A 17,313-nucleotide genomic window follows, 5' to 3' on the forward strand; every position below is an offset into this window, starting at 1 on the left:
CCTGTCTGTCTTTATCAAGCTCCTCCAAACTATCACCATCCACCTTCTGGTGTTCTGCAGCCACCTTTGTCTTCTCAACTATCTCCTTGTTTTTCTAATCCTCATTACTTTCACAAGTCTACTTCCTTTGTCCTTCACAAACCTTCTCCTACTTCTAAGCACAGCTACATCTGGAGCCTCCTGCCATGGCCTCACTCAACCATCTTGGTGTCCCTTATAGACTTCTAGGTCTTTATCAAGAATGGGTACTTCTAGTCCTGGCGTCGCCCTGCCACCATAGGGTCCAACCTCTGCCAATCTTCTCTCCCGCTCTTTCCCAAACTCGCACCACCAGTCTCCAAAAACCCACTCTGCCAGAGTCCCTCGAAAGCTAACCACAGGGATCTCTCTTCAGTCTTCTCCTTTGTTGCCCCTTGCATTGTCTGGATCTGGATGCCCCATCCCAAGTATAATCTACGGTTCACCTACCCTGCCTAGGGGCTAATTATTTTGTCAAGGGGGCTCTATTGCACACTGTGGCACTGATTGTACTTTAGTCACATCTAAAACAATAGCTGGCATTTCCAAAGATTCCAAAGATTCCACAAATTCCGTGGCGAAGCTTTTAACTTTGCCAATTCTTGTTGCTTCTGTAACATTTTACTTAAAAGTATAAATGGGGCGTGGGGGCAGCCTGTGGCAAGAGTTAGTGGTAGTAATATGTGGATGAAAGGAAACCCAAGCAGGAACAAGTACTACAAGGGAGCGTTTCACTTTATGCCTCTCAGCATAGACTGGTGGTCACTGCTGCTTCCCAATGTTGCCAAACAAGATTTTGCTTTGCGCTTCACAACGGTTGTTTGTCCTTTTTGGCAAATCACATTAATCAACAATATGTGTAAAACCTTGTGGATGTTTGTGAGTTGGTACCGTACTTTGCTGTACACTATTGTACATATTATGATTGATCTATTTTCCCCCCTTCCTCTGTAGGTCCGAAGTAAAAAAGACAAAAGTAAAAAAGAAGACGAACAACCCACAATTTGAAGAAGTGTTTTATTTTGAGGTAGGTGATTCTAAAGCCACTAGTATCTGGGTATGCGTCACTGGATGTTATAGTCCAGTGCACCAATAGCCTCCCGTTATTGATCCCCTAATATTGGAAAGTTGGGTGGAGGTGGGCATGTGTTCTTGGGTGCCTGATAGTTCAGGCCAACAGACTGCGCAGGGGCAGCAGTAATAGTAAATGCTTTTTAGATTCTGGTCTAATAGCCTTGACTCCTAGTTCTGCCAGTGTGTTTGCCGCCTTGAAGTGCAGACAGAGATTAATGTGATGTCCTTTGTCGTTTTCCGATCCGTTTTGAATGATGGAGAAATCTTGCAGTTTTACTGTGACAATCTGTGTGCCATAAGCTTTTTCCCTTGTGTTGCAGCTGCAGAAATAAATTAAAGGTGTTCATTGAACTCAATTTTTTTGCTTCTTCTTTCTGTAAAGAATAAGCTTTGCTTTCTCTTTGTTTTTGTTTCTTCTTTCCAACATCCAAATGTTTAATGGCATACGTTATGCTAAATGGGCGGTTTTGTTAATGAGAAGGGCAGCTTATAATGTGGTTGTCCACGGCCAAATGGAAATTTGAGTCCTAAGAGGCAGTGTTGGTAATTGCGTGGGGACCCATTCGCACCCTAAGTGTCACTGTTCCAATTTGATGGGGCAGAGAGCAAGAGGAGTTGCCTAAGAAGTTGTTTGGTGATGGGACTAAAACTTCATATATGTTCTGCTTCAAAAGTGCACAGAAAATATTTCACAGCCCCAACACACAATATGAAGAAACCTTAAGCACTGGGGGGCAGTTATATGCACAAACACTCAGCTAAACTGTAAAATGGCCCTTATATGGCCTTGTTATTCACAAAAAACATACATACATAAATAATTGCAACAAGAATAATAAGTAAATGAATGACTAAAAGTAGTTTAGATAAAATGAATCAGTTGACACAGCTGCAAAGCACATCATCTTGCCAGAACTTCACTGACGAGCTTCCAAACAGGCAGACAGAGAGCCTCGCGTCAACGGGCATGGAAGCAATGCGTCCACTCTTCCAAAGAAGATTTCTCTGTCTGACCATTCCAGTGCCCCTCATTTTAAGCGACCCACAAATGTATGATGGCATATTCCAGAACTTTCTGGCTTTCAAAGGCCCTCATTAGGACCCTGGCGGAAAGGGGTTTACGCCGGCGTAAAGCATGGCATACCTTTCCGCCTGACTACGAGTTCCCGTAGCGCCATGGTGATTTTTACGCCTGCTTTTTGCAGGCGGAAAAATCCATGGCGCTACGGGACTTGTTGTTAATTACGCCACCGTAATTTACGGTGGCGTAATTAACGCCTTCCCCACTCCCATTATACCCTATGGGGCAAAAATGGGAATGGGGAAGGGTAAATGGGGATTGGGGACTTACCGCCCCGCCAAGGTCGGAATGGGGCGGTAAGTCCGCCAACCACCATGGCGGAGTTGGCAGCTTAGCGCCATGGACCATGGTGCAAATTGCACCATGGTCCTCCGCCAGGGTCGTAATGAGGGCCAAAGTCTCTACCTGTTGACAGTTCCCATGTGTCCCCGGACGGAGTGACCCATGGCAACCCTAAGTGGCAAAACACTTTCCTTTCTCATGAAAGCGCGAAAACAGCCACGAACATTGCAAGATTCCATCGCAGCGTTATGAAGTATTAGCTGGCACATTCTTCAAAACAGTCCTTGAAGCAATGCAGAAGCAAGAAAACCTTTTTGCCAGTGGAATAATGCAAACCACGTTACGAGTTCACATCAAATGCAGTTTTCACTGAGGCCTGAAGAAAATGTACAGGTTTCACTGAGGTCTGAAGAAAATGCCCATTATATCTCTAGGAGCACCCAAAATGACACCATGTTTTGGTCGAAAGCATTACAATATTAAATGTGATGATCGGGGAGGGTGTGTAGCGAGTGAGCAGAATTTCCTTTAGATAATTGATTAAGCAATTTGTTAGGCACGTACAATGTGTAAATAAGTGAAATTTCAAGTCAAGTTTTGGCCAATACACTTACTGCTGCTAAAGCAGGGGCATCACATAATTACAATAAATTAAAGTAAATCATCAAATTGCATCATGCCCAGCCACTATGCTGGAACTCTAGTCTTATTTGGCCTGTAGCTTAATATCCTCAGTTGAATGCAGGAATATTTTAGAGGCCACACCATCACGATCATTCACCCTCCATATGATTGACTTGAGATATGCATTGTTGCATTTCTCATAATATCATACTAATGGCCTTTCTTGTCATTTTTCATAATGCACCATTTAGCACACATTTATGCAGCAGTGGTTTGTATTTCGGAACATTAAAATGTAATTGCTTGCAAGCATATGGTGACGGGACGGGGTTGGTATAATTTGCAGCCAGGTCCAGAGGCCGCATTTGCAAACCTGGCAGCAAACAGATTAGCGGGACAGATCGAATACTGGAAGCGGAGGGCCAGGCTTATTCACTGCTAAGCCTGGAGGTTGTGCTCCCGAATTTGATGGGAAAGATAGATCAAGAAGAGGACTATAGAGGTCGATTGAATCTGTTACCTACTTTTGAAGATTGCATTCCAGATGCAAAGAGGTATGGGAATTTCGTTTGGTGTAGGCAAGCAAAAATGAAAGGGATCCATCCAATACTGTGGAGGGGCCAGTGCTAGAGAGAGCCATTACAGGACAACTCTAGCACCCTCTCCCACTCCCCTGTACATAATATCAATTAGCAGAGCTACATCATAAAAAGCAGCAATGTACAGTAGTTGAAACGTGGTGAAGCAAGCACTGGAAGGTAGTGATAAATCTGTCCCAGCATTAGTTGTCTTTATGAAAGTGGGGGGCCTGGGTTTACTGCCCATATTTGAATCCAGGGCCCCTGTTTGTCAGTAACAGTACAACCCGGCACCATGTTATAACATTAGTTATCGTATGTTCCTACAATGCACACATTTACATTTGCAAAGCAGGTCATTTTCCAGTATGATGCTTGCATAAATACTGGTACACTTTTAGCAGGATCTTCCTCCCCCATCCTACCCCCCACAGATAATCACACATCACCCCAATCCAAGCAGGCCCTCCCCTCCGCCCTTGCATGGACCACCAACTCTTTAGCCAGTGCAAACTGGTTACCAAGCACCTCCTGTAAATCAGATTGCATCTTGGATGTGGCCGCTTAAAGGTGTCTGGCGAGAATGCCCATTCAGACGGACCGCTACAGATAGCAACGGTAGCAAGACGAGTTTCGAACAATGGATAGCTATGGTCGCGCACACAGCGGGTTGTCCCTACCTAATTATCAAGGGGCTTAGCCAAGCATTCAGAATGCTCAACCCAAAGGTCTCACTGGACGTAGAGAGGAAATGTGCCAGTTCAACTTGGGCCAGTGGGCATGGAACACACTTTTATGGCTTTGAGGGTAGGAATAGAGATGCACTTAGATGGTTCTTTCTGTTGGGGGATGGGGAATGACACCATTGGTCCTAGACCATAGGTGGAAATATCTGTTTAATTGAATGAATTTCCTACTGCACTGAAAGAATGCCACCAGCCACTTCCTTCCCAAAGGTAGTATGCTAACCCCACCAGAAGCTGCACTCCAACAACCAATATATCGTCTGGAGAGACCTAAGAAAACAACACAGAAAAAAACGGTCTTAGTCTAAGGTATTTATAAATTGCACCACGTCTGTGGACCCATGCCCCAACACCTCTACCATTAGTATACAGCAACAACCTACATAAAAATGTGTTCTAGCTGGGCACACATCGCGTGTCCTGCACTAGCACTCCATCTTAAACCGCCAACAGCACCTGCCATTGTGCCTGACCTGGGTTGCTTACTGAAGACTAGCCAGTCCTCCTAAATCATAATCCTGGCAGAATGCACACACGCGTCTTAAATTAAACTCTTAGAACTCTCCCATACCTGGTCTTGGGTCCCCAAGGGCGTTCCAACCACAAAGCGCATTGAGGCCATACAAATGGGGAAATGGTGCTATATAAATGACTACAATACAATACAATGTGGTTAAAGCACAACTTTCTATAATGCAGTTGGTATAGATTTCCACTTCCCAATTTTCATTTATACCCCTGGACGGCCAGTGTGTTTACTTAATTTGATCCCAGTACACTCTGGTCTAATTATTAATTGTTTGCCAATATATCAGGCTATGGTAGTTGGTGCAAGATGGTGTTAGTGTGGTGCTGCAGTACATGGTATCACTCACAAAGTGTGGTGCAAATCGGTTCCTAGTTACTTTAGCGAATTCAGGCACTGAGGCAACTCGAGGGAGACAAAGAGAAGAATCGGAGGATTACCCTCTGTGCCTGCCTGCCGGGTGTAAGTGTGACCCTACTCTCTGGCTGCTCCAAGATGCTAAGAGGGAGTGGGTCACAGGACTTTCAATGCATTGCAAGGTTCAGTCCACCCCAAACACCTGGAGGGGACCCTCATCCACTTAAGATGACCACATTTACCAGAACATTTTGCAGCACAATTTACACACATAGTTGCAAACATACATTCAGCACATCTCTGGGATATATGTTCAAGTTGCAACCCTATTGGGCACATATGTTTGAGTTGCTACTCATGAGGCATATATCTCCTGGTTTCGAAGGGATTGTGTCCTCCGACGTATTCCTCATCTTAGATATATCCTTCCAGCTCTGCTGGCCTCGGAAAAATTTTTCTCCAGAGGGCGCTGCGCGTCGACGTCCCTCGAGTCGATGACCCTCGACAGCCGCCGTATCGACGCTCGACGTCATCCTGCCTATAAAGGCTGCGCGCAGCGTCCGTTGTTCAGTTCCGTTTTTCCGCGCTACTCGGTGCCTCGGAATACCGTTGCTCAGTTCTTAGTAATATTTACTTCAAGTTATTCGAATCGTACTCGATGGCTTCCTCGTTGGAACCGACAACCCCTCGATCCGGCTTCAAAAAATGTCGAGATTGTGGGAAAAAGATGTCGTTGACCGATCCTCACAGAAATTGTCTGTGGTGCTTGGGAGCCGAACACCATTGTTCGGAGTGCGAGGACTGTATGTCCATGACAGCTAAGGCCCTGAAGGAGCGTAGGGGGAAGCTGGAGAAAGGTAAGACTTTTAAAGCTTCTTCTTCTTCGACGAAGTCGAGACATTCGTCTCCTCGTCACCATTCACGCTCTAGATCTCGGAGTGGGTCTCATCACTCCTCGAGATCGAAACACTCGAAGAGGAAACGTCGAAGATCCCCTTCTCCGTCTTCCTCTTCCTCTGTTTCGCCAAAAAGAATCCCTTGCCCCACGAAACTTAGTTCCCGGGCTGAATGGGAGGAATTCAGAAAAAACATGATGAGCGTCTTCGAGAAAGCGGCCTCGACCCCCTCGAAGACTGCCGAGAGCGATGCTCTGGTCGAAAGACCCAAAGGTCAAAAACGCCGCGAGTCGCAGTACCCGGCGAAAGAAACCTCTCGAGCGCGTCTCGAACCCTCGAGTAGGACTATGACCTCCAAACCTTCCTCGAAGGTTCCGTCGACGCCGTCGACGAAGGTTCCGTCGACGTCAAGGTCTTCGACGCCGTTGTCGAAGGGACCTTCGACACACAGGTCTGTCGACTCGACGCCGGCCTCGACACCGGCGTCGACGCCGAGAAAAGTCACGATGACCACACATCCAGTGACGATTCCAAGGCCCTCGACGTCGATATTGTCGAGTAAAATTCCAATTCTGTCGAGGTCCTCGAGGCCTCCACCTCTGTTTTCGACGCCACGCTCGAAGCCTTCGACGTCGACGACATCGACGTTTTCGAGGCCAATAATGACAAGTTCAGCACCCTCTGCCTTGGAAATGGGATTTACTCCCTTTATTAATTCAGAACAATTGAGAACTATATCCTCAATTTTAGAAGAGGGTGATTTGTCAGAACAAGATGAGTTACAGGGACCTGTAACCCCAGTTAGAGAGGAATTTTCCTCTGAAGAGCGCAGATTAAAGGATCTTCATGATTCTTTACATGAGGCAAGTGGTTTAGACACTTCCCCTGAGGTGGATTTTGCTAAACCAGACCCGGGGGAGCATGCTGAAACCCCCTACAGAGCCTTAATGGCCAGAATTACAGAGTTCATGGGGTGGTCTACACCTTCACAATCTTTCCAGCAAGATGACCTCACGGATATTCTTGACAAAGGCCCACAAGAGGATCCAGTGGTGCCCTTTCATAAAGCTCTTCAGAGAAAGATCATGACAAACTGGGAAACCCCAGATGTAATACCAGCAGTAAATAAAAAACTGTCTGCAAAGTACAGGGTATCTTCCACAGACCCAGAGTTCTTGTCTAAACACCCATCCCCAGAAAGTCTGGTGGTACAAGCAGCATCCTCTACCGACGTCAAGACGGCTTATCCTACTGTCCCACAGGACAGGGACGATAAAAAATATGATGCTATGGCTAAGAAAGTCTTTTCAGCATGTAGCATGGCGTTAAAGTCTGTTAATGCTACTTGCACCCTTGCTAGGTTCAGCCATACACTTTGGGAGTGTGCTTCTACAGCGGCCGACTGCATCCCGGAGGGAGAAGAAAGGGGATGCGTTCCTGAATATTATACAGGACGGTAAAGACGCCATGTGCGAATCCCTCCAGACGGGCATTGATTCGGCTGACAGTATCAGCAGAGCAATGGCGGCAAGTACATCAACCAGGCGGTTCGCTTGGTTGAGAAAGTCGGGTTTTGCCCCAGATGTGCAAGCCAGGCTCTTGAACATGCCATTTGATGGCTCTTCTTTGTTCGGGAAAAAGGCGGATGACAGTTTAGAGAAACTGCAAACTTCAAAAGCAGCAGCAAAATCCCTAGGAGCTGCAATCCGTCAGACTCCTTTTCGTCCCACAGGAACCTCTGCGAGGGGCAAGTCCTTTTGCTTCTACTCCTCATTCGGAAGAGGTAGAGGACGACCGGCTCAAAGGGGTCAAAGAAGAACTACCCGAGGTGGACGGGGTAGATATTCTAAAGCCGCAGCAACAGCAGGTGCCTCTTTACCATCGGCATCTGCATCAGCCGCCCCAAAACCACTCTGAGGACTTCCCTCACAGGACACCTGTAGGAGGCAGGTTGACTCAACATCTGGCGGAATGGCAGGCTATCACGTCAGATGCTTGGGCATTGGAAACAGTTGCCCAAGGTTACTGCCTACCTTTCCTACGTATACCTCAGAGTCATCCACCGGGGATCAGCTCTCAGAAAGCTCCAGATCCACTCCTCTTGCAGGAAATTATAGACCTGCTAGAGAAAGGTGCCATAGAACCGGTACCTGTAGCGGAGAGGAACAAGGGCTGGTACTCCCCTTACTTTCTCGTTCCAAAGAAAGACGGAGGACTGAGACCCATCTTGGACTTGCGAGAATTGAACAAATTCCTCAGGAAAGACAAATTCAAGATGGTCACTCTTTCTCAGATCCTCCAGGCCCTTCAGTTTCAGGACTGGTTGGTATCTCTGGACCTTCAGGACGCTTATTTCCATGTGCCTATCCATCTCAAACACAGGAAATACCTGAGGTTCGCAATTGGCAACTCTCAGTATCAATTTAGAGTACTGCCTTTTGGGCTGACCTCCGCCCCGAGGGTCTTCACCAAGTTAATGTCGGTAGTGGCGGCAAGTCTAAGGAGGGAAGGGATTCACGTCTACCCCTACCTGGACGATTGGCTGATCAGGGCTGTTTCTCCGGAGCAAGCTCAGATCCAGCTAAATCACGTATGCTACTCCCTTCACAAGCTGGGCTTCTCCCTCAATTTAAAGAAGTCTCAAATGATACCATCGCAGAGACTCCAGTTCATAGGAGCGATCCTGGATACTTCCCTGGGAAAAGCCTCGCCACCAGAGGTGAGGGCTCAAGATATTCTACAGATGGTTACCAAGTTCCAACTTGCCCAACGTCTCCCAGCTTTCGACTTTTTGAGGTTGCTAGGCCTCATGGCATCCTGCATTTTCCTTGTGCCAGAGGCTCGCCTGAGAATGAGATCCCTCCAGTGGGCACTGAGGACTCAGTGGTCACAATTCTCAGGGAGAATGACAGATCTTCTTCAGGTTCCCGGCAGGGTGGCTCGAGACCTTCAGTGGTGGGCCTGTCAGGAGAACATTCTGAAAGGAGAACAGTTTTGGCAACCCTGGCCGGAGATAACAGTAGTCACGGATGCCTCACTCACGGGGTGGGGAGCCCACGCCAACGACTTGACCATCAGCGGTCGTTCGTCTCCATCGGAGTCCAGACTACACATCAACCTGTTAGAGCTGAGAGCCATCAAACTTGCGTTGAAGGCTTTCCTGCCAGTTGTACAAGGGAAGAACGTCCTGATAATGACGGACAACACGGTGGCCATGCATTATCTCAACAAAAGAGGAGGCGTAGGATCACTACCCCTGTGCAGAGAGGCGATGCAGCTCTGGTTTTGGGCAATCCAAGAAGGAATCTCTCTATCGGCAGTTCACCTAGCCGGAGAGAAGAACTTGACAGCGGACGCTCTGAGCAGGCAGAACACAGTCTCTCACGAGTGGGAGCTAGCTCAGGAAGTCCTTCAAGAGATCTTCGCCCTTTGGGGAACCCCTCAGGTAGATCTGTTCGCCACCAGCCTAAACAGGAAATGCGACCTGTTCTGCTCAAGGGAATTTCCTCCGAGAGGAGCTCTGGGAGACGCGTTCATAGTGGACTGGGAGTTTCCGCTTCTGTACGCGTTCCCACCGGTCCCTGTCATTCCTCAAATGATCAGGAGGTTGAGAAGATTCCGGCGAACCATGATCCTAATTGCCCCGGATTGGGCCAGGAGAACGTGGTACCCGGACCTTCTAGACTTGTCCATCTGCCCTCCATTTCGACTTCCTCTCAGAGAGAACCTACTCTCACAGAAGGGAGGTCAGGTTCTCCATCCAGACATCAAAACCCCTCAACCTTCACGCTTGGCTTCTGAACGGCTGAGGTACAAGGATTGGGACCTCCCTGATGATGTTATGGAGGTGTTGCTTTCGGCAAGGAGGCCAGCAACAAAGTCTTTATACCGCTGCCGTTGGAACAGATTTTGCAGCTGGTGTAGAGAACAGAATATCGACCCATTTTCATGTGGTACACCAATGGTTTTGTCCTTCCTACTATATTTGGCAAATTCAGGCCTTCAAGTTGGCACCATTAAGGGCTATCTCGCAGCGCTATCTATCTTTAAGCGTACTGCGGAGGAACCATCCTATTTCAAATTACCCTTGGTAATACAGTTTCTAAAGGGGTTAACCAATGTTTCTCCCCCAAGACCATTCCAAGTTCCCCTATGGGATTTAAACTTAGTATTAACTTTCCTGATGGGGACACCTTTCGAACCTCTCCATTCTTGTTCGTTAAGATTCCTTACCCTTAAGACTGTTTTATTAATAGCACTTACATCTGCTAGAAGGGTGAGCGAATTACAAGCTCTTTCTTGTAAACCCCCTCATACAATCTTTCACAAAGACAAAGTTGTCCTGCAAGTGAAGCCTAATTTCCTCCCAAAAGTAGTCTCTGAATTCCATATCTCTCAGAAGATTATCCTACCATCTTTCTATCCTCCTCCTCACCCGGGGAAAGAGGAAGAGAGGTTACACAGACTAGACCCTAGGAGGGTTTTAAGTTTTTACATTAGTAGACTAGCCAGGATAAGACAGGCAGACCAGCTGTTTGTAGGCTACGCAGGTCACAAGCTGGGGTTACCAATAACTAAGCAGACCATTTCCAGATGGATCATTCTAGCCATTCTGGAATGTTATAAACTGGCAGGGAAAGAGCCCCCTCAAAACCTTAGGGCTCATTCGACCAGAGGTATTGCAGCTTCATCGGCCCTCAAAAGAGGCGTGCCGATTAAAGACATATGTGCGGCCGCTACATGGTCGTCTGTCCATACCTTTACACGTTTTTACAATCTGGATTCCTCCTCTAGTCAAGAGACTAGGTTTGGAAGGGCTGTACTGCATTCTATTCACCAATAGAAGACAGCGTGAAGTCAGTACTCCCTCCTCCGAATATAGAATACTGCTATGGGAGCCTTTCTAAGATGAGGAATACGTCGGAGGACACAATCCCTTCGAAGAACAAGTTACTTCTTACCTTGTAACGTTCTTTCGACGGGATGTTCCTCCGACGTATTCCTCATCGACCCTCCCATCCATCCCCGCAGTTTTACTTCCCTTGTTGTTGCAGCTTACGCTCCTTCAGGGTGATTAGTCTAGTCCAAACGGTAAAACTGTGGGCTACAAAACGGAACTGAGCAACGGACGCTGCGCGCGGCCTTTATAGGCAGGATGACGTCGAGCGTCGATACGGCGGCTGTCGAGGGTCATCGACTCGAGGGACGTCGACGCGCAGCGCCCTCTGGAGAAAAAATTTTCCGAGGCCAGCAGAGCTGGAAGGATATATCTAAGATGAGGAATACGTCGGAGGAACATCCCGTCGAAAGAACGTTACAAGGTAAGAAGTAACTTGTTCTTCTGCATATAGGTATATGGATATGCCTATGTCACTGCTCAAATAATATTGTATGTTTGGCCATGGATAGAGTAAAGTATGTTTCCATAATGTAGCGTTTAGAACGTCCAAATTCATTCTGAATATACAAGTGAAAAAATGCCCATGGCTGGTTGTGGTAGAAGCCAGCAAGGTATGTATCGAGAGCAAGAGTTTGCAGCTTTTGTTTATGGGGGACTGGGGGTGTGTGGGGGGGTGGAGCGCAAAGGAAAGATGCTGTCTTCTAAAACCAGGGACTAGTGGTTCAGACTCTGGATCCCAGGTTGCGAGACTCAGAGGCAGGCGACTCAACAGAGTCGGGCCATGTGTGGATTTACTAAAGGAGAGTACGCCCCCTCCTCTCACTGGTTCTGCTCCATAAGGCTGTAGATGGAATGGCCACATAGTGTATAATAAATAAAAGCAGACGACACACCAGAGAAGTTAAGTTTCTTTTTTTTTTTAATGTATTTTATTTGTGCACATGGTGTAAAATAAACCATACACAATTCTCAAAAATATTACTACCACAGACAGTTGCACAATTTTATCCAATTAAAACAATATCTTGTAAACTCAATATTTCATTGATAAATCTTAATGATGCTAAAATCAAAGAAAGTTGACTGCCGCTCACAATTTCATTCCAGAAGCATCAGGGATTAAAAGTCTATCGCATAAGAACCTACTAAAGTATTTGCGTCTTAACAAAACAGTTTGTAGGCAGAACGTCAAAGATGTTCCAGGGTTTCTATGGACTCGTTGTCCCTAAAAAAATAAAAAAAACCTACAGATTCCTTTTATCTTTTCCACTTTATTTCGAACACCTTCTACTTCAAATGTCAGTAAAAGTTTAATTCGTAACCTTATGTATCCAAAGCGGGCACGGAAATCTTTTAATGTAAGGCTCACGTTCCGATTGTGATTTTGCCCCTTTTGTCGCTATTCTAAATAAAACCTACTTCTTATTGGAATCATTCATCTCAATCTAATCACTCTCCCATATAGCCCTTTTCACCTTTTATATGGGCTGCATTCTTAACTCTCCATGGACTGCTACATAGATGTTAATAGATGCTTATTCGTCTGGACCCAATCTGTGAAGTAGTGATGGCTACCATTCATCGTAACCTCACTTAACTTACTCAGCAGAGTTTCGCAGGAGGAAAACGAACTTTCCGAAACGGGGCTACAGACCTCCACTTAAAGCGCAGTCCTGAGACTGTGACGCAATTTGGTAGCCGCAAAACCCTTTGCAAATTTGGCCCTCCAAATAAGTACATTCAGATTCCTGACTATATGACGTGAAGTCTGTATCATATAATATGGCTGGTAACACCTTTGTTGTATAATAAGTAATTACTGGCGTTGGTGAGAATTTACCATATCTTCCAGTAATTTGTTTCATTTGTAATGAATATCTTATGCATTTCCTCTTAATACACTCCGGGTGACCCTTCTACATTTCACGGCTATGAATAGTGTAACCCAGATATTTATATTGTGCCACTTGATCCAAAGACACATTTTAAATTTTCAATATAAAAAAGCATTTCTTCTGTTTCGGACCAACCACCGTGACTTTAGTTTTCTGTGGGTCTATTGCCTGGTCACATGCATCCATAAAATCAACAATGCTTCTGGGGACTGATGCAGCCCAAATGGCGTCTGGTGAAAGATGACCAGATCTGCATAGGCTAAATAGTGGCATTTCATGGATCCCAGATCTGGGAAATGGGCATTTACTGCTCCCAACCATACATCCAGATCTGAGAGGTAAAGGTTGAAGAGCGCTGGTGCCAATACACAGCCTTGGCGCACTCTTCGATAAGTGGATTCTGCCTTAGAGTGCCATCTTCATCCAACTGCACCTTTACCCTTTTGTGCAGCTGAATTGTAATAAGCATCTCCAACAAACTAGTAGACATTTTGCATTTTCTCAACTTTTTCTGTAAGGTACTTCTATTTACACTAAGGCAGAAGGTAGGTCCACATTGGCCATATAGTGCGATTTCTTCTCCCTCCATGTCATTTTTATCAACAGCATAAGAGTAAAACCATTTACCTCCATCCCAAGGCCCTTCCTGAAACCTGCCTGATGATAATCACATCTGCATGCCTCCTTTCGACCAGGCATTTATAGCTTCTAAAATAGAGGCAAAGATGTTACTACTGACATTAAGAAGGTTGATAGTTATTTGGAGATAACCTATCACCCTTCTTGTAAATGGGACTGAGTATAGCTCTCTTCCAGGATTCTGCAATGTTTCTTTGTTTTATAATTTATAATGCGCAGCAGACCTGAGGGTATCGGGGCGCAGAAGGCAGTAAGATTTTCAGCTTTGGTTACAGTGCTGTACAGTTATATACAGAGATACAGATATATACAAATTGCACACAAGGCATAAGATTAGTAGGTGCAAAAAGGCAGGAGGTCAGGGTGTAGGGAAACACGAAGGGTGAGTATATACAAGCATGGAGAGGCGGCCGTTATAAGTAAGGTGGCAAACTAGGTGTTAGCGGTCCTAGAATAGTCATAGAGTCGAGGCTATTCTTAAAGGGAGCATCCAGGATTCCTGCCCATAGGCCCGGATCTGCCTTCATTACAAGGTTAGATATCCCACCAGGGCCCATCACCTTTGAAGGTTTAGCCGCCCTTATAAGCCCCTCTATTGTATCTTTATCGAACTCTAAAGACCAGGGACTAATTAACGAACTTTAAAGACCAGGGACCTAACCCCTACCACTGACTGCACCCCTTTAGAATTCCTTACACACATAACACAGAAATATTCCAACATACCTCCTTTATTGATGGGATTTGCTTGCCTGAGTTCTTGAGCTCTGGGGTCCTCGTTCATCAGGCTCCAAAAGGCCCTTGAGTCCCGCTTCCCAAGAATCATCAGCATCCTTTCCCCATCTTTCTTTAACATTTGCTCTCTGCGGCCTTTCAGCCAATTATTGTGCATTTCTCAACTTTCTCACCATTTTTTTTTAATGGTGAACACTAGAAAGGTGTCTCTTTTTGAACACACATGTCTCTGCGCAGACCTGCTTTCCTTTTTTGAACCCCCCTTTAAACTTTTTTTTTACTGTCCTGACCAGAAAAAACGTTCAGTTTAGTTGAGAGCTTCAGTAGTGGGGCCATTGGATCGATTCTTCAGCTGGAGTTTGCAAATCTGAGGCTGTAGAAGAGGGATGAAAGTCTGATGGGACCCTTCTTAAAGTTCCTCTGTTAAAGAAACTCTCACCAGTCGAGGCGATGAGTTGCCAGGGAAAGGAATTGTTTTGGTCATGCTCCAGGGCCCAGAAAATTGTTACGAGATCCTGAAACCAGTGAAAGTGAAGAGAAAGGCAACAGGTGATTGTGCCACAACATTTTCTTCCCAGAGTTTTGCTCGATCACAGTTGGAAAGCAGCCTGAGCTGCAGTGTGGTTTAGTTAAATGATTCCCCCCCCCATGCCATGGGATCAACCGAAATGTTTACATAGTTACACTTTGAAGGCGTCCTTGACGTTGGTTCTTGATGGGGGTCGCGGAAGTCTTTATTTTTTGGCAAAAGGATAATAAATAGATACTTTAAAAAAAAATAAGGTAGCCTAATCTGCACTGAAGGTTTGTGAGAGGGATCCAAATCTCTGGAAACTTCGAATCTGAAACCGGTCACTCACAATTTGCTTCCATGTTTTAGCCACAGCCTCATAGATGAGCGTCATACCACCCACTTATACTCTGTAAAAATAGCTAAATCCACTTGCAAAAAAAAATAAAAAATTGAGAAAGCTCTATGGATAAGAAATGGCAGAGATCTGACTAATATTTCTCTTAATGTAGGGGCCTGCAACCTTTGGCTCTCCAGATGTTTTGGACTACAACCCCCAGAACTCCCTTGCCAGAATATTCTATAGGGAGGGAGCATGGGAGTTGTAATACAAAACGTCTGGCAAGCCACAGGTTGCAGACCCCTGTCTTAATGCATCTGTATTGCTAGTTTTGTAGACGTAGGATTAAAAAAAGAGGGCATTAAGAGTCCAAATATATTTAGATATGCAAATAGCCCTAATGTGAATGGCTTTTTTCAGTCCCTAAAAAATCTTACCTGCAGCCCTGGTCATTCCTGGTCTTCATTATGTTGAAACAATACAGGCAGCCTGTGTAAACTGGGAATGTCCCGCCAGTACAAGCTAATGGCAGAACAAAGCATTGGAGCACCAAGGCTAAGGTCAGTGGTGCTAAGGGCACATTTTTGTGGGAAAAATCGGCCGTTGGAGCTGGCGACCTATTTATGTGCTCAAAACAAAATGCACTGAATATGGCCGCGTGGAAATGGAAATGTGCACTTCATTCGGTTCCCCTCTGATTTTCACGGTGCCAGCATCAGAAGAGCCAGTAATGTCAGGTAAGAGTAGCGAGCGTCGAGGGCATAGCTAAGCAGGAAAACTATATTTTGTTTAGGGGGGGGGGGCGGTGATCAGCGTGAATTGGGGGTTACTGGTGGTAACTGGGAACCTGGTGAGCAGATCCGTGAGGTGCCACCATGGTCAGGTGAAGTCCACGTTTGCAGCAACCCAACTGGCTGTTCACCACAGAGAGAATGCTAATGTTGTAAATCGGTAATGGCCACATTGGAGAAGTTACTTTTCAGTGTCGAAAAAGCACCATTAATTAATGTGATAAATGCAAATTGTGCAAATAATGTAAAAAAGGGATTGCAAGGCTTATTTTAAAGTGATGCACGCCACTGTTATCCTTTGCATTTGGACATCCTCTTATTGATTTTAGATTTGACCTGTGCCTACAAACCGTTGTTGCAATGTCCTCAATTAACGGTGACACTGGGCACAAGTGTAGTTCTCAATATGCGGTTCATCATGTGTGCAATTATATTACAAATTTAAGCTCACACAAGATATGTCAAATGAACATTGAATTAAATATTTTTTTCAATGTTTTTTTTTCTATACCGGAATCCCCTTATAAAAAGTTTCATTGAGCTTAGAGAACATTATGCAAAATTAGAATATGTAGAAATGAAGCATAGTAGGTTTTCTTTAGTGAGTAGTAAGTCGTTTTCCTTGGGTAAAATGTCCTGAGAGTATTTGAAAAGGTTAATGCAATCTACAAATGCTCCAGTCCGAGTGAACCATGATGATCAATTTGCAGCCATTAAAGTGCTGACCGTGACGAATCGTAGAATTCCATCACTTCTCCCCAGGGGATGCTGGGGCCTTTCCCTATGATGCTTGGCAGAGGAGCCGTTACACAATACTCCCTAGGGGTAGAGGCAAGTGGGACCTAACCAGGAGGGACTCCCCTCTTGGGGACAAGGACTCCCGTTCTAGTAAAGAACTCCCTAAATCACACATCTTTAAGCCTCCCTTACTGACATCTTCAGAAGAAAAGAATGAAGAATCCGCAGTCTGCTATTGCCATTCAACTCCATTAGTGATACCGGCAAAGGAAAACTCATATTGTTCCGGGGTAAAAAAAACCCAGGGAGCAATGCAGAGTCTTGAGACCAACAGAGAAGAAGGACTTTGACAGTCTGCCGGAGGAACCCCAAGGCAACGTCATAAAACAAAGAGGTGGAGAAGCCGGGGAAGTTCAAATCATCTACTTGAGAGTTGCTGAGAAGTGACTGGATGCACAGCATCCGCTGCTCGAGCAGCGTTTGGGTACAGAGCCCAAAGCATGGCGTAACGGAAGAAAAGAGAAGTGAGAAATGGAGAAGACAAACTGTCTGGAGCCTAAACGGAGTGATGGCATGACTGCT

General features: G+C 45.7%; 1 protein-coding gene across 2 annotated transcripts in view; it reads left to right on the plus strand.

The window, feature by feature from the left end:
* RASA3 (RAS p21 protein activator 3) overlaps positions 1 to 17,313 on the plus strand; it is a 1,503,746-nt gene that overhangs the window by 1,101,094 nt on the left and 385,339 nt on the right. For both annotated transcript variants that reach the window (XM_069637121.1, XM_069637122.1), the window contains exon 7: positions 973 to 1,045. In XM_069637121.1, coding sequence (XP_069493222.1) covers positions 973 to 1,045 — 73 coding nt within the window. The remainder of the gene's footprint in view (positions 1 to 972; positions 1,046 to 17,313) is intronic.

The sequence above is a fragment of the Ambystoma mexicanum genome, chromosome 7p, assembly GCF_040938575.1.
Source record: "Ambystoma mexicanum isolate Mex_15411 chromosome 7p, UKY_AmexF1_1, whole genome shotgun sequence".
In the NCBI taxonomy this organism is placed as follows: domain Eukaryota; kingdom Metazoa; phylum Chordata; class Amphibia; order Caudata; family Ambystomatidae; genus Ambystoma; species Ambystoma mexicanum.